This window comes from Brassica napus, chromosome A2, assembly GCF_020379485.1.
Source record: "Brassica napus cultivar Da-Ae chromosome A2, Da-Ae, whole genome shotgun sequence".
NCBI classification, from domain to species: Eukaryota; Viridiplantae; Streptophyta; class Magnoliopsida; order Brassicales; family Brassicaceae; genus Brassica; species Brassica napus.
In genome coordinates, this window is record NC_063435.1 from 14,866,424 (window position 1) to 14,893,294 (window position 26,871).

General features: G+C 30.7%; 1 protein-coding gene across 1 annotated transcript; it reads left to right on the top strand.

Moving 5' to 3' along the window:
• Window positions 1-22,305: 22,305 nt before the first annotated feature.
• Window positions 22,306-26,458, top strand: LOC125586357 (WAT1-related protein At4g01450-like). The gene is made up of 6 exons (XM_048756386.1): window positions 22,306-24,487; window positions 24,683-24,745; window positions 24,846-24,962; window positions 25,031-25,418; window positions 25,503-25,654; window positions 25,839-26,458. Exons 1-6 carry the CDS (start codon window positions 24,303-24,305, stop codon window positions 26,020-26,022), a joined length of 1,089 nt encoding a protein of 362 aa, XP_048612343.1. The 5' UTR covers window positions 22,306-24,302; the 3' UTR covers window positions 26,023-26,458.
• Window positions 26,459-26,871: the final 413 nt, after the last annotated feature.

Genomic DNA, 26,871 nt, shown 5'->3' on the forward strand with positions numbered 1-26,871 from the left:
TGCATCTTCTTATATATAAAACTAAATTTACTAAATTCATTAGGTATAACACATAAACGGATAACTTCCTTATTTAGATATAGTTAGATTGCTTGCTCTTCAAGCTTACTCCAACATAACCATCATCAATAGACAACATTTTAGAGACCTTTTGTAAAGCCATGTTGTCCCTATATTTCACAAAAACATCCGAAATGGAATAAAAATAGTTTTTTTTTAATACAAAGCAAACCTATCAAGCGTTTCGATGGTTTATCCCCTACACAAGCTAGCAACATTAAAATCGAAAATGGATTAATATAGTTTTTGTCTGAAAATAGATAATGCATTGTCTGGTAATGTATTTTAAATTTCCTCTCCCCATGTAAAAAGTTTGTTTACACATAAAATTATTAAATTAGCTTTTAGTTAATAGTATCTGAATTCCAATTTTTTTTTCAACTCCATATAAAAGTATCTAATTTTGATGATATTTTCCTCATTTGGAAACATGGGAAAGATGAATTTCCAATGTATCAATTTAAACAACCAAGATTTAGAATAAATTGTAACTTGCTTATCAGAAAGTGCTTTCATATAGGAATAAATGTGATTTTTTTTTACAACGAACGGCTATTCTATTATTCAAACTTGAGGTGGTCTAGGTAACCAGAACGACTATTTACTTTTTCTATACTTTCACCTTCCCGTTATCCCAAAATTATATCAAAATTCAAACATAGAGTTATTGTGTCTTTCTATATATTCACCTTCTGGTGATCGCAAAATTATATCAAAATTCAAACATAGAGTTACTGTGTCTTTCTATATTTTCACCTTCTGGTGATCTCGAAATGCTGTGTAAAGCACGCATATGTCTAGAAATAGAAAATTGAGTAAATTAATAGAGAGCATAATTTTGTTTTGTATTTGACAAACTAACTTACTCTTTTTTTTATCATCAACTTATACACACTCATACTGACTCTGTAAACCAAACCGGGAGATCTGCATCCATGTGAACGACGAAAGACAGTTGCTTCTTGACACTGCGTGCTAGGCCATCCGCCTTTGAATTTTGCATCCTTGGTACATAAATGATCTCTGATCTGAGGAAACTTCTTTTCAAGGTCTTGATATCTTCCAAATAAATTGCAAAAGCTGGCCATTCTTTTGGTTTCAAAACCATCATCTCCAGTTAAGAATAATTCGTTGAACGTAACCTGAAACTGTTGTAAATTTCTCATACATTTCATTGTTCATAGTAGCGCTTTCATCTCCATTTGAAGAGGAGATAAACTAGCCCTAAACATTTCTCGCCCCATCAGTACATCAAAACCCGCTAGAGTACTGAATTTACGGCAATTAACAATAAGTATGATATCAAGATCTTACTTACTCAAAGTTAGCAAATATATCAAGATAGCCCTATTCAAAATATAAGAAATTATTTATACATTTAAAGTAAAGATACAAGTAATAATTATGATATATCTCTATAATATTATTGTGAAGTTCACTCACATTAATTCGTACGATGGTTATTTACAGGGGTGCCCATAATGAATTAAAAATATTAAATTTAAATATTATTATTAACTTTTTTTAAGTTTTCATTTTAATTTTTCCCAATAACATATATAATAAAAATGAAACATTTATAAATTTTAAAAAATTAATATAAAAACGAAAATATACATATATATATATATAATATGATTTCATTAAAAAAGAAAGTTCACAAAATAGTAATATTGTGTTTAAAACATATTTTCTACAGAGAAAATATATTTCAAAGTAACAAAAATACTTTCTTTATATCTATATTTTTTATATGAAAACAAAAATATATTTTTACATAATGTGATTTCATAAAACAAAGTTCACAAAGATAATCTTGATAGTAAAAAATAAATATAACTTTTTAAAACATATTTATAAAATATAAAATACAAATATTTTCAAAGTAATAGAAATATTTTCTTTATATATATATTTTCTTATATGATTACATAAAATAATTAATAACATAAACCAATTTTTGTTTAATTGACTAAACATAGTTTATAATTATTATTATTGAAATATTTTTTTCATAATATTTAGCTCACTATAATATCTTACAATTACAGCAAAAACACACCCATAAATTATATTTTACTTATGTAATATGATTTCACAAAAGTAATACAATTTTAGTTCTGATTTTTAAGAGATATTGAAAATGGAACCTATTTTTTTTAATAAGCATATTTTGATCAAATAATTGTAATCAATTATTTGATAATATCAGTATATATTACCTTATACATAATCTTAGAGTAATATATTTACATATCTAAGAAAATAACGAGTCTAAATGAAAATAAGAATTTAATCATAATTAACTATACTAGAATAAAATATTATAGTTGAATTCGCAGAAATATATTCAATCCAATATACTCAAGTGATAATCAAATCGATTGTTGATCTAAAAACCAACCAAACTGATGAAATATAACTTATCCAAAATCATATGTATAATTAAAATAATATATTATTATTAATATAAATTATAAATATAAATTAAAAATTAAGTTAGAACCAAAAGTAAATATCAATCAATCATAATATATTAACTTTATACATATTTATACCCGTGTATTAGCACGGGAGAATCACCTAGTTACTCATTAATTACGAAAAGTCTATGGTTATACTATATAAACAAGTCTATGTCCTGGCCTATCTCATCCAATGTTCTCTATTGATATGTTGTATAGTTTTATCTCATTTTAATTATGGTAATGCTAAAAACATAAACAGTAGTATTAGAGATGTCAAACAGGTTTACCCATCCCGTTCTGTCCCGTACCGCGGCGGGTTAGTCGTCGAACGGGTCACAGCAAGCCTGTCTCACGCAGGCTGCAGTCTTCAAAATGCCGGCCCAAACCCGTACCACAGAATATATAGGCCTTCGCGGGCCGTCCCGCGGAATACCTCTTTATCAAACTGCCTGTTACAGCTTCTTTCATTAATGTTCTTGTAAAAAAGTTGTGTAAGAGAGTTGAAGAGAGCTCATTAAGCTTCACTAAAGCCTTATCAAAATCAATGCCTCAAAGCTCCGTTTGTGCTTGCGTTCTTGAATTAAAAGCCTTTTTTTTTGTTATCAGCATAAGCTTTTGTTAAGTTTGAATATGATTAAGTTGTCTTTGTAATAATTTGGATCAAGTGTTGTATGTCTTCATCAAACCATCTCTATTTTTAATTATTTGGATTGCAAAAAAATCCGTGAATCACTTTGCCGAATTATACAAATGATGTGATATACAATTAACTTTTTTCCTAAACAACACCATTGTAACCAAATTTAATTTAAGAAAAACACTTCATAGTACTGAAAACAAAACCAATCAACTTAAACAAGAAATATCACATTGTAATAAAGCAATTCATAGTTGTGTGTAATAAAAAGGAAAAAAAAACCAAATCAAAACACCACCAGAGCTCGAATCGTCATCGCTGGAGTCGTCGTCACCGGAGCTCAAATCATCATCACCGGAGCTCGAATCATCATCGCCGGAACTACTTATGTTTTCTGGGGTAAAATTCACAAGAATTGCTATCTTCTCACTCTCTTTTTCATTTTTTTCAGGTAAAATAAGAAATGAAGAAAAAAAAGCGGGTCCATGTAATCCTGCATGACCCGTTTCGGCCCATCCCGCAAAAGGCCCAGTCCCGCAAAGACCCGTTCCGCGAGGCCCGCAAATTTACAAGCCTAGAAAACCTCGTCCCAATACCGTTTTGCGAGAGTCCTTTACGAGCCAGGCCCGCGGTCCAGATCCATGATAGACATTTCTAAGTAGGATTTTTGATCTATTATCATTGTGTATCTAACTATTTTTTGAGGTTTTTTATATATTGTGTAGATCTCTATGGAGTTTTGGTTGGTGCAGGGGATACTGAAGGGCGAGCTCTGGTTTTGAGAACCGCATAATTCACTTCTCTTTTATAAATATCCAGTACATATATTTTTATGCAACTTTAGCACTTAACTTTATTAATTAAGAAATCGCTTAAGTGGATTTTGCTTATGTGTCACTTATAGGTGAAGTTATAATTAATTTTCTTAATTTGATTAGTTGTTGATATTTGAATTTTTATTTATTTAATTAAATTTTTAGAAAAGAGAACTGATCCAAGAATTAACTAATCTCATACATATTACCAAACAAAAAATTAAACAAAATTATATGTTAAGTCGTTTAAAATAATTATAATAAATTAAAAAGTTGATTATAATATAAGATTGAAAAACCAGAAGATTATATTAATACACGACTAGAGTTAATATGTACCAGGTCTAAGTAAACCATAGTCTTAAAAATAATCATTATTAGACATATATGTATGATTTACATATTTTAAATTAAAAATATCTAATTTATAATGTATTATTATACAACAAATTATGTTTCATGTTAAAGTATGTAATATATTACTCCCTCCGTTTCAGAAAGATCCACTTTCTAGAAAAAAAATTGTTTCAAAAGGATACATTTTTGACCTTTTCAATGTATTATTTAATGAAAAATTGTAAATTTCAAAAATATTAGTGGTGTTTATTGGATTTCTATTGGCTTAAAGTTATGGAAATATGTTATTCACAAAAAATAATGCATTTACAATCAAGTTTTAATGTATTTTCTTAATATGTGTGAAATTTTAATGTATTTTCTTATTGTCATGACAAAATAGTCAAAAAAATAAAGCATAACTAAAATCGTGGTAAATTTTTTTTTTTTTGCAACAATCTATTCACAAATTTTTTCGTGACTATTTATAAAATAGGCACAATTGTTTCAGGAAAATTTTCTAAAAATGACCTAAAACCTAATTTTAGATACAAAAGTATATTCAAATTCAATTAAATATAAAAGTAACATAAAAGGGTAGTGAATTTAAAACCGTCTCTTTATGACGAAAAAAATTAATCTGCGAAATCTTCCAAGGTTCTTGAAATCTTCTCAAATTTAATAAGATACAAAAGAAACCTAAAAAGATAGTGAAATTACAACTATCTCTTTATGTCCAAAAAAAAACTGTAATCACTTTTACCATTAACTTTGCAAAGACTTCTCAAGTGTGTTAAATCTTCTCATAGAAACTTTTTTAGAAGGCTTCTCATGTATTTAATCTTAAAATAATTTATTTTAGAAAATCTTGATGGAAAATAAATTGAAATAGTTAAATTATAAACAATTCTAAATGATTTAAATTTAGATATACTAAAATTCTATTATTTTCAATATAGATATGAGAGAATATAGGTTGTAAGTTAGGCCTATATATTGTAAGTCATGATTGTCATTGGTGTAGGGTTTCGTAACACATGTTATAGTATTGTTAGTATGTTAGGGTTAGAATTTAGAATCTTAAATTTTGTTTAAGAAAATTAATTAATTTGACATATATATGTTTAGTTTAAACAGTTCTTAACTTGATCTTATGTTTAATGAAGTGTTTGTTAATATTTAATTTGTTATTTGATTTTAGTGTTTAGAAGATTTCTTATTAATCTTCTAAACACTAAAATCAAATAACTAACATTTGAACAGTAAATTTAGGGTTAAAGAAATTTTCTAATACATTTTATGTTAGAAACTCCTGAACCAAAAACATTTAACCTAACTAAAATTTTTGTGTCCTTGTATAAAGAATATTTAGACATTTAAACTAACAAAAATGTAATGTTTTTTACTCTAGAACTCTTCAGCCTCTCTCTAATATCTTTGAACTTGAAAACACGAAACTTTTTGCCAATTTTTCATTGTTTTTTTATCATGTCTTTCTCATTAATTTATTTTATTTTTCAGGTTTTTCATTTCATAAATCTTATATTCCACTTCTCTAAAGGTAGATTTATAAATTTTTCAATATGTATTTTTGTGCGTTTTATATGTTAGATTCGAAAAATTTATAGATTCAACCTAATATGAATGTTTTATTTATTATTTAAGCATAAAAATTATTTTTAAAATTTTGCTCTGTTTTGAAGTCATTTTAATGTTTTTGGATATGTAGAAATAGAGTTCCAAACTAAAGAAAAACAGTTAATGATGGGCTTGACTGGTCTGAGAGCGTTCCATACGGGTTTGGAGTTGAACCATCTATGAGATACACCATTGACACGCCAGATATGACAATCAGGAAGTGAAGAAGGAATGATAGAAGAGATATTGATCAATACAGATAGACGACGATCTGAACGGTCAGGAGGAAGAGACCAGTTTCCACCAACAACGTATACAGAGGGATACCTAGCTCAGCAGGAGCAGCAGGCCCCAAAAACTGAATGAGAGGACCTGTAGAGGTCCATGGATCCCATCACAAAAATGTCTCATGTCCTCTTCCTAGAACAATTCGAAGGAATGAAACGGCCTACGGTCTTAGGCTCTTAGCTTAAAATCCTACGGAAAACCCACGAGATGGTATAATTTTTGGCATTTAGAGACCAAAATGATAGCTTTGACATCGATTTATGCCGGTACCAACGCCCAAGTAGAGCCAGAACTGGAAAAACAGGATCCAAATGAGCTTAAGGCCAAAGACCAAGTTCAACGAATTACAACTTCTCAAGCCTTATAATGAATATAATGAATTGTGTCTCTCTTATTCATCCACCAAGAGGTGTTATATACAACATCCTTAGCATAACCTAGTTAGGAAAAGGAAATACATGGATCGTATAAATCCCAAGAATATAGGAAACTTTATATTTATCCTAATCCCAATACCCCCCCTCAAGTTGGCAATGATGGTGTCCGAATGCCTAACTTGGACAATAAGTAATCAAATGTAGGCGTAGGTAATGCCTTGGTGAGGAGATCCGCAGGTTGATGCTTAGTAGAGATATGTTCTGTCGTGAGAAGCTTGGATTGAACAGCATCACGTACTGTATGACAGTCATTCTCAACATGTTTTGTCCTCTCATGAAAGACATGATTCTTGGCGATGTAAATGGCCGATTGACTGTCACAAAACATACGCATTGGTTGAGGATGAGAGAAACCGAATTGAGACAGCAGGCGTTTAAGCCACTTTAGCTCACACGTAGTATCAGCCATAGACCGGTATTCTGCTTCAGCAGATGAACGCGAAACAGTACGCTGCTTCTTTGTCTTCCAAGAGACAATAGAATCACCGAGGAGAACAACATAGGTACTCAATGACCGGCGTGTAATAGGACAGGCAGACCAATCAGCATCGCAGTAAGCAGTAAGTTGCAAATCACACGAAGAGGATAGCATAATACCCTGGTCCGGAGTCCCTTTCAAGTAACATACAACCCTCAAGGCAGCCAGCCAATGATCTTCGCGAGGCCTTTGCATAAACTGAGAAAGGAGATGAACAATATAACTTAGTTCAGGTCGAGTAAACGTTAAATAGATGAGGCGACCAACTAGACGTCTGTATTTGCCGGGATCAGTAAAACACAGGCTTTTAGACAGTGGAAGCTTGTGATTAAGCTCCGTAGGGACTGGAGATGGTTTAGCACCTAGGAGGCCATTTTCTGCCACAATGTCTAAAGCATATTTTCTCTGCGACACAAAGATACCTTCAGGTCCTCTAGCAACTTCGAGACCGAGGAAGTACTTGATTTTTTCCAAATCTTTCATTTTGAAGTGCTTGTTAAGGTAGGTTTTAAACCGCTGAATCGTAGAAATATCGTTGCCTGCAATAATGAAGTCATCGACATATACGAGTATATGAGGACATATATTTACTTGGATAAGTGAGAAAAGAGAATAGTCTTCATAACTCTGAGTAAAACCGAAGGCAAGAAGTGTAGTACTGAGCTTCGAGAACCAACACCTAGGAGATTGTTTCAAACCATAGAGTGATTTGCGAAGCCTGCAGATTTTGGATGGATCAGAAGATCGGAAGCCTGGTGGTAATTCCATGTAGATTTCCTCCTCTAAGTCCCCATGTAAAAATGCATTGTGAACATCCATCTGATGTACCTCCCAATGCTTTGCTGCTGCTAGCTTAAGTAGAAACCGAACAGTATTCATCTTTGCTACAGGAGCAAATGTATCTTTGTAGTCTCGACCTTCCTTTTGTCTATTTCCATGCGCCACCAGTCGAGCTTTGGTCGCTCTATTGTACCATCAGCTATATATTTGTTGGAATAGAGCCATTGACAGGTAATGGCCTTCTTCCCCGGGGGTAAGATAGTGACGTCCCAAGTATGGTTGTATTCTAAGGCACTGACCTCGGCTTTCATAGCGCCTTTGAAGCGTTCATCGAGTATTGCTTCATTAAAGGTTGCAGGAACTTAATCTGAGGTGATCTGAGCAAGAAAGGCCTGATGTTTCTCTGAAAAAAACAGAGGAAGACAAGTAGTCAGCGATAGGATACAGTGTCTTACCTGAGACCGTTGGTAGAGAACTCTGATCAGACGAAGATAGAACGTGAGAGGGGTTTGTAGACGCTGTAGTATGAGCAACAAAATTTTTGAGTAGAATGGAAGGCTTTTTAGCACGATGACCACGACCAAGTACTTCCAATAGACCTGGAGATTTAGTGTGGTCAGTCTGTTCTGATTCTGAATTTGATGTCGTAGATAACACGGCATGAGTCGGAGATGTAGTTAGAGACAGAGGCAGTAAATCAGGAGTTATAGAGGTAGTAGGTAACGTCGATGGAGGTAGAGTCTCAGTAGTAGGAGAAAGTTTGTAGGATTTTGAGTTGTTACCGGTGGAAGGGACGAGTCTGTGGGCTCAACAGAAGTAATAGGCTGCGATGCGGGCATGCTCCCCCTAGATGGCAACGTCGGGAGTAGCCAATCGTCCATTACGTCCTCTTGCATAACTGGTGGTGTAACATACTCTGTATCAGGAAGCCCTGGAAACTTGTCTTCGAAGAAAAGAACATCACGGCTTATGAAGAATTCATTTGTTTCTGGATCATATAGTCGCCATGCTTTCTTGCCAAAGGGGTAACCGACAAACAAACACTTGCGAGTCCTAGCACCAAATTTATCTTTATCTCTCGCACGCCTATGTGCATATGCAAGACATCCAAAAACGTGAAGTTGATCAAAGACTGGAGGTTTACCGTGAAGCACCTCATATGGCGTTTTGCCATCTAAAACCTTCGTAGGAGTACGATTAATAAGATGAGCAGCGGCCAAAAAACTTTCTCCCCAAAATGTGGAAGGAAGATGTGCTTGGAAGAGGCAAGCACGAGCCACATTTAGTATATGCTGGTGTGTCGAACGGGCATTTTGTTGTGGTGTATCAATGCCCTGTCCTGCCACAATGTGTGCACGTACGAGCTGGATCCCTGGAGTGTGAAGGTGTAGAGTTGTTGACCGAAAACGACAGATCCTTTGAGGTCTCGTTTTTAGCAGAGAAACCTAAAGCATCGGTGCGTTGTTCTGTAGATCGAGTTGTGATCATGTTCTGCTCCTCACGAACTACTCTGGAGTAGACTAGATTAAGATCAGGTAAAGGATCCTCGTCTGTGATCCGTGACCTAATAGACATAAAGCGTGAGTCATCAAGACCAAAAAGGAACTTGTGAACTTGAGCATCTTCTTCGTCTTTTTCAATATCAGCAGTCGCAGCACAGGTACACGTACGTATAGTTTTGAGATTCTGGAGTTCCTCCCATAGTTTCGTGAGCCTGCCGTAGTATTCTAGAACCGATTGTCCATCCTGCTTGCAGTTAGTAATAGCATCCTGGAGTTGATGAACTCTAGTCCCATTCTTGACAGAGAAACACAATCTCAAATATTCCCATAGGTTATGAGCATCCGGTACGTGTGCAACCGTCGAACGAACTTTTGAATCAATCGACGCACGAATCCATTCGACGATCATTGAACTTGCTGCCAGCCACCGTGCTAAATCAGGACTATCCTTCAATGGTTTTGATATTGTTCCATCAATAAAGCCAAGTTTCTTCTTAGCTTGTAAAGAATTTCGAAGCTCCGTCGACCACTCCTGGTAATTTTCATGAGTTAGAAGGACGGATGTGATAAGAACCCCGGGGTTACAGGACGGATGGAGGTGATAAGGTGATAGCTCCGGAGGAACGCCTGTAGTTGCGGAAGTAGGAGTAGTAGTAATAGACATCTAGAACGATGAATTTAGAAGTAAAAGAAGAATTAGATCAAACGTTGATGAGTTTGATTTTTAAAAGAAATTTTGGTAAGATCTTAGCTCTGATACCATATAATGAATATAATGTAGAATTGTGTCTCTCTTATTCATCCACCAAGAGGTGTTTATATACAACATCCTTAGCATAACCTAGTTAGGAAAAGGAAATACATAGATCGTATAAATCCCAAGAATATAGGAAACTTTATATTTATCCTAATCTCAATAAGCCTAAGCCACCTTCCCTTTTGGGGAAACATAGAGAGTCCCATGCTTATCACATTCCTCCGGATACTGTCGTTTGGATTAGGGCATGTATATGTTTTCCTTCCTTCTCAAGATATTTCAGACAGGATTAAGCATAAATTCTTACTCTCATCTGAGAGCTTGACAAGATATAGCGACAGTATCCGGAGGAATGCTTATCATCTTATTGATATCATCGTTAAACCGGTTCATCGTAGTAATTCTAGCATTGCTTATGCTTATTGAATATCGTAAAGTGTAGATGTATTAAATAGCATCAGAAAGAAAATTCTGGTACATCTAATACTATTTGTGTTGTTTTCCAAGGATAATATTTTTAACACCTAGATGGATCTCTTAAAATGAGTATAGCAGTCGAATAACCCTAGTTTTGCTCTTTAGTATACCGTGAAAATATCTGGCCTTAAGTTTTGGTCTTAGTCAGATTTGCGATTGAATAAGATTTTTATTGTTTTATGCACTACATCGTTTATGAACTAAGGAAATTCACTCGTTTTCTTTACATTTATCTTTATGTACTAGGTAATAACCCGCGCCTTCCGCGGAATGAGATTATTAGTTTTATTATTTTTAATAAAAAGACATTAAATCTATTTAATCTGGATATTGATTCGGTTTTAAATTTTTTTTTTTTTTGGTTTTCAACCTTCTAAAATATAAATATTATTTTAAATTAATATTCATTTTAGTTTATTCGGTTAAAATGTTTGATTTTTTGGTTTTTCAGTAAAAACCAAAATTAATATTATTTGTTTATTTTCATGTTATGAATTTTAGATAGTCGTCATGTCGAACCAATAGTTTCATATTATAGTTTCTAAATAGATAATAGTTTAAGAAAAATAAAAATAAATTATTAAGACAAATAATTTCACTACAATTTGGTCGGTAGTGAAAGAAGCATTAAGCAAAAATATTCAACTTTCAAAAAAAATTAGATACTTCAATTGTGGTAAATACTTAGTTACAAGGTGCTTACATCAAGGTGCACATGCATGTGTATGTAAAAAATATATAAAAATAGTTGAAAATATATAAAGATATTATTAATTAATATTAAATGACATTTTTGTTCAAAATAATGCATGAAAGATAAAATCTATACTATTATTTGCGAAGTAATTTTTTGGAATCGAACTCTCACGTTAAAAGTTAGAGTGGTTAATATCGTTTATACCCTTGATGAATATAACGTATAACTAAATTCAAAAATAAAAATGAAATTTAATTTACTTTATTTGATTAGATAATTGATTAAAATTAATAATAGTAAGAATTATACAAAATGTCAAAATATAATTTTAAAAGGAGATAATTTATGTATATATTGTATTGTTATCTGAAAAAGTCTTTTAGTAAAAAGTTAAAAACATGAATTATATAACTAAATACTAATCAAATAAAAATTTTAATTATATAATTAAAAATAGAATATTGAATTACCCAACATCTAAAAATATAATTAAAAAAAAAGATAATTTATATATATATATATATATTGTATTGTTATCTGAAAAATGTATTTTAGTAAAAAGTTAAAAACATAAATTTTATAATTAAATACTAATCAAATAATATTTTTTAATTATATAATTAAAAATATAATATTAATTTATTTTAAGATTTAATTTAGTATAATAAATATAGTGTATAAAAAACTTTTAAAAAATTATGAAAATGTTTAAGTCCGCATCGCGGACAAAATACCTAGTTAAAATTAATTTAAAATAAAAAAGGCCTTGACATTAGTCATTTTTTCATATAAAGAAACTAAAATTGTATCCGTAAATATGAGTGGACACATATCGAATATCTGGATATTTGGAAGCATTCTTGTCGATTCGATCTTTAGCCACCTAGATATTCGGTGACTCGGATATCCGAAACGTTTTAGAATTTTAAAGAATATCCGATTTGATCCGTAAATAAAATAAAATTTTAAAAATAATTGAAAATTTTAATAATAACATTTTATTACAAAAATAAAACATTATTTAACTTTTTAAATTCTAGTACCTAATATAATAAATTTAATTCATAAAAATATTGTAGAAGTGATATAAAGTATACTATATATAAAGTATATATATAATTCTTTACATATATGTGTATATATATGCATATAATAGATCGGATTAGATATATGTTCCTAAAAATATTTGTTTTTGTGATTTGTTTCTTTTTTGGATATTGTATTTTAGTATTTGATTTGTTTCGTAGAATTACGGATATCCAGATTTTTTGGTTCAAATCAAAACGGATAACGAATCGAATCAAAATTTATGAATATTTTGCTCAACTTTATCCGTAAACAATAAAAATAATATATATATAGTTTGGCTTTCGATTCTTTATTTATTTTTATTCGAACTGAAAAATTCAGAGTTTTATTGGAACCATGTATGTGAGTTTTATATTAGAAAAAACGCATAATACATATTGCGAACACATTTATGAATATAGTGTTAACGCGTTAGCATACTTATTATCAAATCATTGTGAAACTGCCACGTGTTTATTATAATTTGAATACATTTATTATAATGTTTCTCTTTTAATATATAAGAAATGCTTACATCCATTATAACATTAATTAACAATCATTTGCATCTTGATTGCTTTTCTAATTTCTTTTTTTTTTGAAACAGAAATCTAGCAATATTTCTTTATTTAAAGGCGAGGGTAAGTTAGCTATCACTTTATTAAAACAGATTATTTATAAATTGCTACAACCAAGAAAAGAAGTTGATGATTAACAAAAAAAAAACAAATAAAGAAGTTGATATTGCTTTTTCTTATAATATTGCTGAGGGATAGCACACGAACGAAAGCTGAAGCACTCCGAAAAGATTTTTGGATCCAACTAAGTGAAATATTCATATAGAAAACACAAATAGTATTATCGATTAATGCGATGAAATAAAACTATTCAAGGGGTTGTTATACCAAGTGACAAAAGGCTTTATATAAAGCATGGTCTTCGCTTCTAGGCATTAAAGTTTACGGTATTCCAGGCTTTATATCCTCTAACAAACTAAGTACCACATTGGAAAACTAGATAAAGAGAGTCTAATATATAAAGAGTTGTCCAGTTCTAATAATACGTGGTATTTGAAAAAGAAACCAAAAGTAAATCCATGCGGGCTAGTCTCTAAGGTCCAAAGTGAACAATATCGTACTAATCGGACAATATAGAGTGGGATACGGGATTTCACAATCCCAACAATTGGTATCAGAGCGGTTGACGAAAAATCTGCAAGAAGACCAAAATACTCTTCGAGTAGGATCGGGACCCATCGAGTTAGGATTGGGAGGTGTGTGTAGTAGAGATCAAGTCAAAAGATCCTAGAAGTCAGTTGTGGGATACGAGATGAATGTGATCCTTAGTTTGAAGGGAAGAATGTGATATAACAAACTAAGTCACACATTAGAAAACTAGACAAAGGAGTCTATTATATAAAAAGCTCTCCAACTCTAATAATACGAGGCCTTTTTGAAAGGAAACCAAAAGTAAATCCATGCGGGCCAGCCTCTAAGGTCCAAAGTGGACAATATCGTACTAATAGGACAATATAGAGTTGGACACGTGATTTCACAATCCCAACATCCTTTATATGTTAATTCTAGAGTATTACGACATGTTTTTGTAGCCAATGATCATCACTAGAATAATTCTTAAAATCTTTAGAAAAATAAACTGGTCCATATAAATATATATTATAATTTTTATTAAGCAAATATCAAATTGATTAGCTGTATACAAAACAATATTCTCAATTATTTCCTTGAATAAAAAACTACAGAATTACCAAATATGATTAACATATATATGACAATTAATAACTATGAATAATACATATTTAATAACAATTTTTGTATCTTCTTTTTTTTGTGTTTAATTTTATATTATTAAAAGAAATTAAACAATCACATTAAACATATAATAAAAAAATTAGTTTTTTCATATGTTATATTTAATATTTTTTTAAGCGGCTATAAATTTCTAAAAAGGTAAAAGTCCTACACTGAAAATTTTTGATCAATGGTTTAACTTGTTTTTGTTCAAACAAAATACAAATGATCATAAATTGTATGAATATAAATTTTCATTAATAGATATTCATATTGTGTGTATATATGAATATCATAAAAATTAAATTATATACTATATAAAATATATAAATATGTTAATATCAAAATTTGCATTGAAATATTATTGAGATCTTAATATTTTAATTTTGAATTTTTTTTTGATAAATCTCACATTAAAAGTTTTGGAATTAACGGTTTAAATTTTTGTTACAATAAATATACAATTGTTAATAAAATCGTATGAGTAGCAAGTGTCAACAATAACTATTTATATTAAAGTATACTATATATATATATATATATATATATTTGCGTCAATATCACTAAAATTTAATTATATACCATATAAAGTAAATAAAATGATTGCATGATTTGTTTACCAAAAACATGATTGTAACTAAACAAAAGGTATTTGTTTTGATTTATGTGCTTATTCTAATGTATATACTTTTATGTATACAAATTATTTTTTAAATATGCGGTTTTTAATATGTTATTTGATCCTCACAATCTCAGAAATGCACTTCTTCAAATCAAAGTAATTTTATCAAAGAAATATATATATATTATTTCATTCAGATTAAAATATTTTTGTTTTGATTTTTATTCCTAAAAATCTTTTAATAAAATATCATGAAAATATTTCAATCACCTAATTTTGAGTTTGTTCGAAGAATGAGATATTTGATGATTTGTCTAATATTTGTTTCTTCATAATACCCTATCTAGATATTATAATTGTAAGAATGAGATAATTGAGCTATTTATTATAAGTTTTATGGTTTATCATTAAATAAATAAATCAAACAGTTCTTATTTTATAGATAGTTTATATATCAAACGGTTCTTATTTTAAATATATTCTAATATAATATTGAGAAAAAGACTAGGATATCACCAAACTAAGTTTTTATTCTCAAACTAGCACTCAAGGCTCAAAGTCACAAAAATATGTTTCATTAAGGAAATAAATATACTCTTATACCTCTTGCGTGAATTAATCAAAACCTTGCGTTTAGAGTTAAGGGGTGGAGTTTTGGAATTAGGGTTTAAAATTTTACAAAATATAAATTAAAAATTAAAAAAACAGTTTCAAAAAGTACTTTTGAATTATAAAAAGAAATTTGAAAAAAATTAAAAAAATTTCAAAAAATAATTTCAAAAAAAAATTTATAAAAAACTTCGAATCTGAAAACATATAATCTGAAACTATAAAAAAAATTATTTTTTTCATTATTTTTATTTTTATTTGCTTTTATTTATTTTTGTTTGTTTGTTTAATTTTAAACCAAGACATTTTTGTGACTTTATCCTTCTAGTGCTATTTTTGAGACAAAAACTCAAAAGGTGCTATTATTAACAATTGCCCTATAATATCACATAGAAAACTAAATATTTTTTGTTGATCAATGATATCATGTGGGCCGAACCCAACAGAAAAGTAAATCTTTGAGGAACTGTACACCGGTGCTAGAAAGATCCGGTTACTCGGAACGTAAATTAAGTATCTTTGTCGTCTAGCCACAATCTAAGTGTGAGGTTTGAACCCGAATTCCTTAGGAACTTTCTGAGCCACCTTCACATCCGACCGCATCCACGTGATTAAGAAATTAAGTATTATTTAAAATAAAACTATCTTAAATCCAATTTTTGGCAAACTTTTCTAAAAGAAGTTTTATTATTTTATTATTAAATACTTATGAATACTCAATATGGACAATTCATCTAACTAATTTAAAATTTGAATATTTTTTAAGAAGGAGATGAAGTTTTCAAAACACTTTTTCCTTTTATGATATTTTCAAAAATTTCTCTATATATAAATAAAATATTACATAACACATAACACAATTACTCGAAATTATTTCTGTCATCTATGGTGCTGAATCAACAGTTCAAATGTTTTTTTTTTTGCGTATTTCTTATTAACAAACGTGCATTAAAAAACATTTTTCACAAACTCTTTTAAGAAGTCTACAATTTAGTGTTATCTTCAATATATCCCATTTTTATTAAAATTCTATAAATTAGCAATGTTGAAACTATACTATTTTATTAGTTTATTGATTACATTTTATAATTTAACTTTTCTATCATTTTATTTGATGTATTTAAGATATATATCATACAGAAAATGTGTTTTAGATTTAATTTTAAAAAATTTCATCAAATATTAGAAATTTTTCAAGAATATAAATAAATTTCATTGTGAATTTAAAATAAACAATTTAATGTAATTATTTTTACTTATAATTAAATTTGTTTTATTAATTTATGATTTTATATATATATATATATAATATTACATGAGATAATCTAAAAAATAATCTCTTATCAATTTGTATCTTATTTTAAATAGGTTCAACTTGAGAATTGGCTGTATATTGCAGCATATTTAATTTTACCACAAAAATATCAACGTAATATAAATAATATTACATCAATAAGTTTGTTCAATACTTTCATCTCGCACAAGAGGCGAATATTTACCTAGTAGTATATAAAATTAGAGATATAAAATCATCAATAACAATGAAGTTTATAAATCAATTCCTAACATAAATAGTAATATTTGTAAACAACTAATTAAACATATCATATCGTTAAAAATACACTGTCTCTTAAGAACAAACCAGGTATTGAACAAAATAAACTTAGCATAATTGATACAAAAAGAAAACTTCGCATAGTTATCTTTTTTTTTGTCAACCTTGGCATAGTTATGAGTTCTGGTTCTAGGAATTCTAAGTCCAGAAGCAAAAAAAATGGTCACTTACTGAAAAAATTATGCATTAGGTAATTTTCGAACCTAGGTTAGACAAGGAAATTTTATAGCTTTGAGTTTAAAATACTAGATCAGAGGAAAATATTGAATTTTGTGGCCAAATGTTTTCATAAATAATCAGTCAGAAGCCTATATTTCATTGGCTTGACCCAAAGATCGACTATGTATCTATTCATATTACATATCTTCGTGATTATATGAAAGTTTATACACTGTTTGTTTCATCATAGCTAAGTTTGAGTATTTTATTGTTTTTGTTTAAAATTTATATATATATCATCCAAAACATTAGTACGCCTTAGAGGAGACAGTGAAAGTCAAGGTTTTTCCAGTAAAATTAATATATGTTGTGCTTATTCACTTAAAGGAAATGTTGTAATTCTAAACCAAATAAAAGAATTTTTTTTTTCAAAATACATAAACTTTTGGTCAAGCACATACCTACTTTTCTCTTATTTTATAATATTTATCCTAACAAATCAAGTTATCCACGAAACTGTCATTCCGTAAAAAAATATTTAAAAAATAAAATTCACAAGTCAAATCTCAAACAACAATATTTTATCTTATTTACAAAAATTAATTTTAATCAATTTTATGAACTACTATGAACAACCAAAAATTGAATTTTGAAATGTTTAAAATTTTTTATTTTTACTACATCTTGTCTCAAGCCCCTGCACACAAAACTCTGATCCAATATCTTCTATTTTCTCTCTACTTTCATCCCAAAACTCTCAATTTTTATCTTCAAAATCACATTTTTCATTAGATTTCTTCGAGTTTATTGATTTTTGGTTAAATAATAGGTATTTTGCATTCAACTTAAGTTATAAGTTATGAGTGATGGAAAAGGTAGATATGACCTCTCAGCGGATCTATATAATTTATATATTTGATTTACAAAATTTTCAGATCTAGTTTGCGAAATATACTTCAAGCAAGCTGACTTCACAAGTATTCTGGTCAATGAATATATTTGTTTTGCAATTGATTATTCTATAAGTTTTTCTTAGGAGACCTCAGTTGATATTTTTTTAAAAAATCAAGTAAACTTCATACGAAGTCTCCATAAAAATGAAATTAAGTTTGAATTTGACCAAATGTTTACAGGAAGTTGAATTTATATATATATATATATATATATATATATCATTAAATTGACCCGGGAACGGGAATAGTTTCTGATTACAAGCACGATTTACACAAAACAACCCAATATCATATTTTCCTAACTAGCTTCGTTAAACCCAAGACCCCCGGCACGTTCCGCTAGTTCGGGTCCTTATCCCCGAAAATCAGTTACTGTTCTCAACCTTCAATGCAACGACGAGAATGTGAGATACAACTTATTACCTCGCATGATGGGAACTCACGTGACGTCTCCGTAGTAGCTAGTACCCTATGAGCTCGTTGATGCTTGTACTTGTAACCAACACTGAAGCGCAAAATGAAGGTAAGAGGGTCAAAACACTTACCTTAAGAGAGTGCCTTGTAAAACCTGACTGCACACAAGCCTCCACCGCTAATAGCTGATGTAGTATAGAGAGCCCAGAGACACCTCACAACCACGAACGGAGGAACCCAAAAAACGGAGCCGAAACGAATGCAGGAACTTGATCCAGAAATAGCTCTGGGATCAGCAATTAGTAAAGCGAGATAGCACTGCCATGAAAAACAAAGTAGAGCCACGACACTGGGAAGCACAACATTGCCGATACGAGAAACCAGAGACCCGGAGATCCAGAAGACAAACTCAAAACCTACACAATCTACGCTCATCGCCACCTTTGAAAACCAAAGGCCGGTTTACTTAGAACGCCAAACGATGATTCTGGTGACCACATAACCACCAACACAACCTCAATGGAGAGTTAAAATCCATGAATTCATGTCGACAAAGACTGAATGGAGAGAATATAACAAACTCCGTGAAGAGGGATAGCCAAATGGAGGGACTTCACCACACCGCCTTGGAGTACGCCATCGACGACGCCTCCGACACCGCGACACATAGAGCAACTGTAGATCACCACCTCGAGAGATGACACATGCCCTCGCCATTGCAAAGTCCATCTTCAAGTAGACGAACCTCCAAAGCTCCCTTGTCGGTGAACAAGACAGAGTAACCCTCCAAGACACCAACGAGAGGCACAGACTGCTGACGACGCCTCTCTGCTTCAACTGGCCCTCAACCACTGATCGGAAAAGAAACAAAACAGATATTTCGCCTCCCGTGCCGGTGAATCTCCATTCGATTTAAGGGATCGATTGGGAAGCCCCTAAAACCGATTCCACCAAAACCTAACCTACACCCACCGTGGCGTGACTCCATTTCCGGTTAACCCGCACCAAGGACGTAATTTCTCTCAAGCGAAGATGAAACCAAGATGAGCTTCTGGCGACACAACCACGAAAGATAAAAAGAGTGACAAATAGAAGGAGGGGGTTCCGACTCCAGAACGCGCTCACGCACCGTTTGGACATTGGACCCAAAGCTTCACTTGGTTTCTATGCTCAAGAGGAGAAGATAGGACAGGGAGCGAAAGTCTCTCTCTCGTTAGTTTTTAGTTAAAGAGGACTTCATTTGAAGTCTTCTATTATTTAAAAATGGAACAAACTTCACGGGCCAGATGCAAAACTAATTTAAATAGACTTTTTGTAACACTTCTAAGACATCATGTTACATGTAAAAATTTGAGGTGAAGTATCTACATAGTAGACTTCGGTAATACAAAAATAACTTAATAATTTACGAAGGAAGACTTCGTCGAAATACATACTAGAGAACATTTCGGATAAACCCTAAATCTAAATCCTATGAAGTCTTCTTCAGTAAATTTTTAATTACACAAAATAATCTAAAAAGAAGACTTCATAAAATACTTATGTGAAGTCTTCATACAAGATTTATGTGAAGAGTTCTCGAGCAAAATTCATGCGAAGTATTCTCTATAAGATTTTAAACGATTTTAGGTGATGTCTTTCTTGTGAGTTTAAGTAAGAGAACCACGCGTCTACGGTCGGGTGGTCATGGTGTTCCGTAGATCCCCAAGGGATCAGAGTTCAAATCCGCACCACACCAGAGTTTCACACACGTGGCCACCGGCGCTTTTCACATTCTTTCTCTAAGGAATGGTTTACCATTTTTTTTTTAGTTCAAGTAAGAACATCTCCAATGTATTACTCCTATTTTTACTCCAAAATAGTGTAACTCAGAAAAGGAGTTGGGTTTTACTCCAATGTACTACTCTATTTTTTAATCCAAAAAAATAATGATTCCCTTTTTATTTAGTTAATAATTGTTAGTGGTACATTCAACTTATAAAAATTTAACAATTAACCCAACTATTTTATTTTTACAAAACTTTCATAAATTGTTTTTTTCAAATTGAATATTTATTAATAAAAACACAGTTAGAGCTTTTCTTCCAACTTCAATTGGTGTAATTTTCATCATATGCAATTTTCGTAATTCAAAAATAATTATGCATTAAAAGAACATAAAGAAGTAAAAAAAGTTTTGTTTTGTAATTTATATTATGTACTTGATCAAATGTTTGTGCATATATTAACCTTAACAAGTACAAATGTTATCAATCGAAATGTTAACCCACCAGATAAACAAACTCATCTATTCCGTTTGAACGATACTTTACCGATTCCAAAAACAGTTTACATAATTATTAAATCATTTATTTGTATTATATTATATTATATATATTATAAATTATTTATGTTTAGTTTTGATTTCTATTAGTTTATGCATCTTTTATGTAAAACTATTAAATAGTATTTTGTGGAGTATTATATTTATTTTCATGTTATTGTATTATTTTAAATATTATTTAAGTATGAAATAATAAAAAATTCAAGATTAAAATGACTATTTCATAAATAAAAAAAGTTCAACTCCAAAATGGAGTAATGGCTAGGATTGGAATTGAATATAAAGTAGGGTTGGAGATGATTTTACTCCAAAATGAAGTTTGAAGTAAAAAATAGAAGAAGGTTGGAGATGCCCTAAACTTGTATTTTCTTCAAATTTATAATGAAATTTCAAGTTTTTTCTTTATTCATTTGTATTTATTTATCGTATTGCTTGTAAATAAACTTTATAACTTATTGTTTTATAATGATAAAATTAACAATATTATTGTTTTTATGCTTGTAGTTAATAAGAGCATACTACATCTGAAATATGTTCTCATGATTGTTTTTTTTGAATATAATCTGTTTGATAATGTTATTTAACGTCTTTGTAGAGAACGAAATTAGTGGTTGAGTAAAATGATTTTTTTTAACGCCAGATAATTATGCTATTACAACTATGAGAAATATTACAGACTGCATCACCTGAGCCGCCATATGGATCCATGCTTGATGGTCATGTTGTTTTTAAATAGGGTCCAGTGTATTCGATAAAAACAAAGTTGTATAAATCTCAATAGAGAAATTTGGATGCATATACATAGTAGGATTTAAATGGAGTCTCTAACCATAACAACAACTAAGCTATGATATTTATATATTAATTTTCATGTAACCCTTTTTTATTGTCACCTCTCTTTTTTAATCTACTTTCTAAGTTTTAAAAATTGTATTTTGAAATTTTTATATACTTATTAAAAACATAGATTTTTTTTGTTTATGACATGTTTTGAATTTTGTAAAACTGACATATATTTAGAAATTGAATATATACAGCTATAATAAGACTTTGTACTATTCTATTTATGAAAGGCAAAACGGAATACTAGTGATAAAATTTATCTTTCTTTCATCTCTCCCTCTGTATTTTTCCTCAATCGCCATTTCGCCCTCCTTATTTTACTCGCTCTCTCTCTACTCTCTCTATCTCTCTAATATGTAATGTTCAGATAATATATTGTTGTATTCTATTCTATTTACGAAGCGTAAAATAGAATTAGAATTTATACATCTCTCTCTCTCTCTCTCTCTCTCTCTCTCTCTCTCTCTCTCTCTCTCTCTCTCTCTCTCTCTCTCTCTCTCTCACACACACACACACACACACACATCCCCATCCTCATCAATCTATTCGGCATCCTCATCTATCTGTTTGACATCCTCCCTTTCCTTCCCCTCCATCCCTCTTTCTCTCTCTCTTTTCATTGTCTTCCATAAACTCATCTTCGAATTTTTCTCTATAATCTCCATCTTTGCATTTTTTTTCTTCTTTTTTCTCTTCATTTTTTTCTTGTTGTTTATATATCCATTCATATACTATACTATAGAGTCATCAAACATAGAATTATATATTTTTATTCTTTATAATATATAGCTATATTGATTCTTTACGTAATGTATTTTGCACTAAATATTTGGCTTACTAATAAATATGTTCTTTAATATTGTCCACTGCTTAAACTGCATTAAATCCTGTAAATAAATAGTACTATAGAACTCAAATTATTGTCTAACATTACATTTTATGTTTGGAATAATCTATTCTATAAATGTGTTATACATAGAATAGTATATGTTTCTAATTTATGGTAATACACACGTTCACGCACCGTGAAGGACTATAACGTCTGATTATATCTCAAAAAAACATATTTTTCGAGGCATGACTATATTTTTTATTGTCAGGCTTCATATGAATATTGAGCGTGACCTCAACTATCTATTTGACATCCTCCCTCTCCTTCCCCTCCATCCCTCTTTCTCTCTCTCTTTTCATTGTTTTCCATAAACTCTTCCTCGAATTTTTCTCTATAATCTCCATCTTTGCGTTTTTTTTCTTTTTACTCTTCATTTTTTCTTGCTGTTTATATATCCATTCATATACTATACTATATTGTCATCAAACATAGAATTATCTATTTTTATTCTTTATAATATATAGCTATATTGATTCTTTACGTAATGTATTTTGCACTAAATATTTGGCTTACTAATAAATATGTTCTTTAATATTGTCCACTGTTTAAACTGCATTAAATCCTGTAAATAAATAGTACTATAGAACTCAAATTATTGTCTAACATTACATTTTATGTTTGGAATAATCTATTCTATAAATGTGTTATACATAGAATAGTATATGTTTCTAATGTATGGTAATACACACGTTCACGCGCCGTGAAGGACTATAACGTCTGATTATATCTCAAAAAACATATTTTTCGAGGCATGACTATATTCTTTATTGTCAGGCTTCATATGAATATTGAGCAAATTGACCCATCTCAATAACTCTTTTTTTTTTGGAAGACAAATCTCAATAACTTTCATCAAATAAAAGCAGAGTCTATATCATCTATGACAGCGCGCTAAGGAAAAATGAAACTCTGAACCACGTTTATTTTAAATTGTATTTCACAAAGTTCCTTTTCCTTTTCTATGCGTGATTATAAATTATGTATAATAAGTTTTATATATATATAACAATATGTAAACACCTGCTTTAAGCCCTTTATCAAAAAAAAAATGTAAACACCTGCTTTGAAATATTTTGAAATGCCCCGTTTGATTTAGCTATTTTTAATTAAGCTAAAGTTGGTAGAACTGCTTTATGATCATAATTAGCTAAGTTTGTATTGTCCCAAAGTCCTAAAAGAATCAAGTACTCTCCTGCGCCCAAAAATATATTATTTTCACCACAAAATAATATAGGCTCATGACTGCGGTTTGAGCGGTGCGAGACAAGCGGCTTAACTTCGCTACGATTTTAACAGTTATAAAAACGTATAGATATATGGTATATGTAAAGATTTTTGTTACTGTTAACTGTGGTACGGGGCAGGTCGGTTGTAAACATTAAAAACCATAATATTCAAATACGATTTATTCGTTAAATATTGTCATTTTATACAAATAGAAAAAAAAACTGCCTCCCACTCAGGATATATCATATATGATGTATATAAATACATCCTCCTCTTCTCCATGCCTCATCACCACTCAGACAAGCTATTAAGTAAGAGGTAAAAAAGAAGCGAGGGAGCAGATTATAACTGAGAGAAGAAACGTTTAGTTATTAAGTTATTTAACTTACTATAATCATGGGCTATCTCGACGGGAAATGGGCACCGTTGATCATGATTACCGTGATTAACACGATTAATGGGATGGTTAACGCTTTGATTAAGAAAGTTCTTGATGGAGGCATTAATCACATGGTTATTGCTACCTATCGTTTGGGTATTTCCACCTTATTTCTTCTTCCCATCGCTTATTTTTGGGAACGGTAAGTCTACTGTTTGGCCTCGTTAATTATGTTTTAACATCCAAATTGTAATACTGTAGAATTATTTAAATGCTTAATTATTTATTCAGTTATCCGATTTTATATTTCGTATTGTTTTTTAAACTAAACAAATTCGATTTTATGTCCAATTGTACCGGTCCAAATAAAAGTGTTCGATTTTCATTATTTGGTCAGGAAAACAAGGCCAAAGCTAACTACAAGCATCTCGTGTCAGCATTTCTTCAGTGCCCTTTTTGGGTAAGTTTCAGTTTTAACTTTTAACCCCTTAACTCATTATTTACAATTCAGCATCTCTTTTATTTTGTAAACCTATTAAACAAAAAAAATTCTTTGACAGGGCGAGTTTGATGCAATTTTTTTTCTTGCTTGGGCTCAGTTACACTTCTGCCACGTTGGCAACTGCCTTCTGGGGCACATTGCCTGCCCTCACTTTCATTATGGCCTTAATATTTGGGTACACTCATTAAATATTTCCATCATGTCATCATCATTTCATGTGTAATCTTACACTTTTTTTTTCAGATTCGAAAAATTAAACATGAAGACAAAAATAGGATACGGTGTCATTCTTGGAGCTATGATAAGCTTAGCAGGAGCTTTAACCCTTACGATGTACCAAGGCATTCCATTATCGAACTCTCATGAACAAGCAACGATTTCAAACATCCATAAAGGAAATGAGAATTGGATCAAAGGCTGTTTTCTTTTATTCACAGGAGTTATACTTTTCAGTTCTTGGATGCTTATACAAGCCAAGATCAACGTGAGTTACCCGTGTCCATATTCGAGTACAGTTATTTTATCGGTCTTTGGGACGCTTCAATGCGCTCTTCTTAGCTTTATCAAGACTAGACATGTGGAAGATTGGATCCTCGGAGACAAACTCACCATCTTCACCGTCATTATAGCGGTATATATACATTCATTATACAAATATAAATCCATGGAACTCACGATAGTCAAACATTAATCTATTGTGTATATATGTGTATAGGGAGTGATTGGACAAGGAATGTGTACGGTGGGAATATCGTGGTGCATCAAACAACGTGGACCTGTCTTTACAGCAGCGTTCAGTCCTGTCACACTTATGTCCGCAACCGTGTTCGATTTCGTGATACTTCATCGTATGATTTATGTTGGAAGGTGAAATAAAATAAGCAAATTAAATATTAGTATTACCAATTTCACATTTAAAAAAGAGTAGAGTTAATGTGATTATATTGATCACTATATTTTTTTTCAGCTGATTTTAATACAGAATCTATAAATCTCTATATATCATGTACGTACATGTCACCTATTCAAATTTATGTTTTTATTGTTGCAGCGTTATTGGATCTGTAGTAGTTGTGATCGGTTTATACATATTTTTATGGAGCAAGAGCAAACATATAGATGAGTGTAAGATCGTGACGTTACCTACAAATACGGTGGAAAAAGAAAAGGAAGAGGAAGATCATACAAATGTTAACAAATTAGGCCGTGTTTTGGTTATCCCCATGACACCTTGATCTACTTCCCTAAAGTCTCTTTTTCATTCAATAAGACTGACATGTCCTACGAATCAACTGCGAAGAAGAGAATAATTTTCGCATTCCATTGTTTGTTGGAGTATTTGATCACTTGTGTTGCTATGTTTTGGCTTACATATGATATTCCAATTTGTTTATAAAATAAACAGTATTTAATATGGGCCTAAATGGCTAAACGAATGCTTCATTCTTAATCTTTTTAGATAAACAAAATAAACCAATAAACTTATAGACTAGAACGGCTGAGAGAAAAGGTGTTTTGCGGCAGTAGTTCCACAAGATGTTTTGTGAACATAAATTATGACCAAAACTGGAGGACATGTAAGTGAATGGAGCAAATGCAGTTGCTGGAACAAATAAGATTGGAATAGGAAGAAACTGATGTCAAAGAACTAAATCATAAAGAAATTTATTTTAAAGAAAAATTGAAGATGTTCACATCGAAAAGCCTAAAGGATCGACTTGATCCGGTAAGTGGAATTAAGGTTTGAGTGCCTTTTGGTGGTTTTAGCAGTTCCAAGAAGATAAAGTATGGATAACTTTTTTTTTTTTCAAAGATAGTGTTACTCTATGTTTCCAATGCAATTTTACGCATTAAATGCACTTTTTACCTTTTTGAATAACCATTAGACTTTTATTTAAATCAGTTTCATTTATTTAATCTTACATTAAATAAAAACATAGTAGTATATATTTTACAATTTTTTTAATCTGCATGAAACATGTCGTGATAACATTTTTTGCGAAAGAGAGAGAGTAATGTTTACTCTGTTTAGTAAATTAGCGAGCTGAGAGATGTCATGGCTTTCTCTATTCTTGCTTAGATTT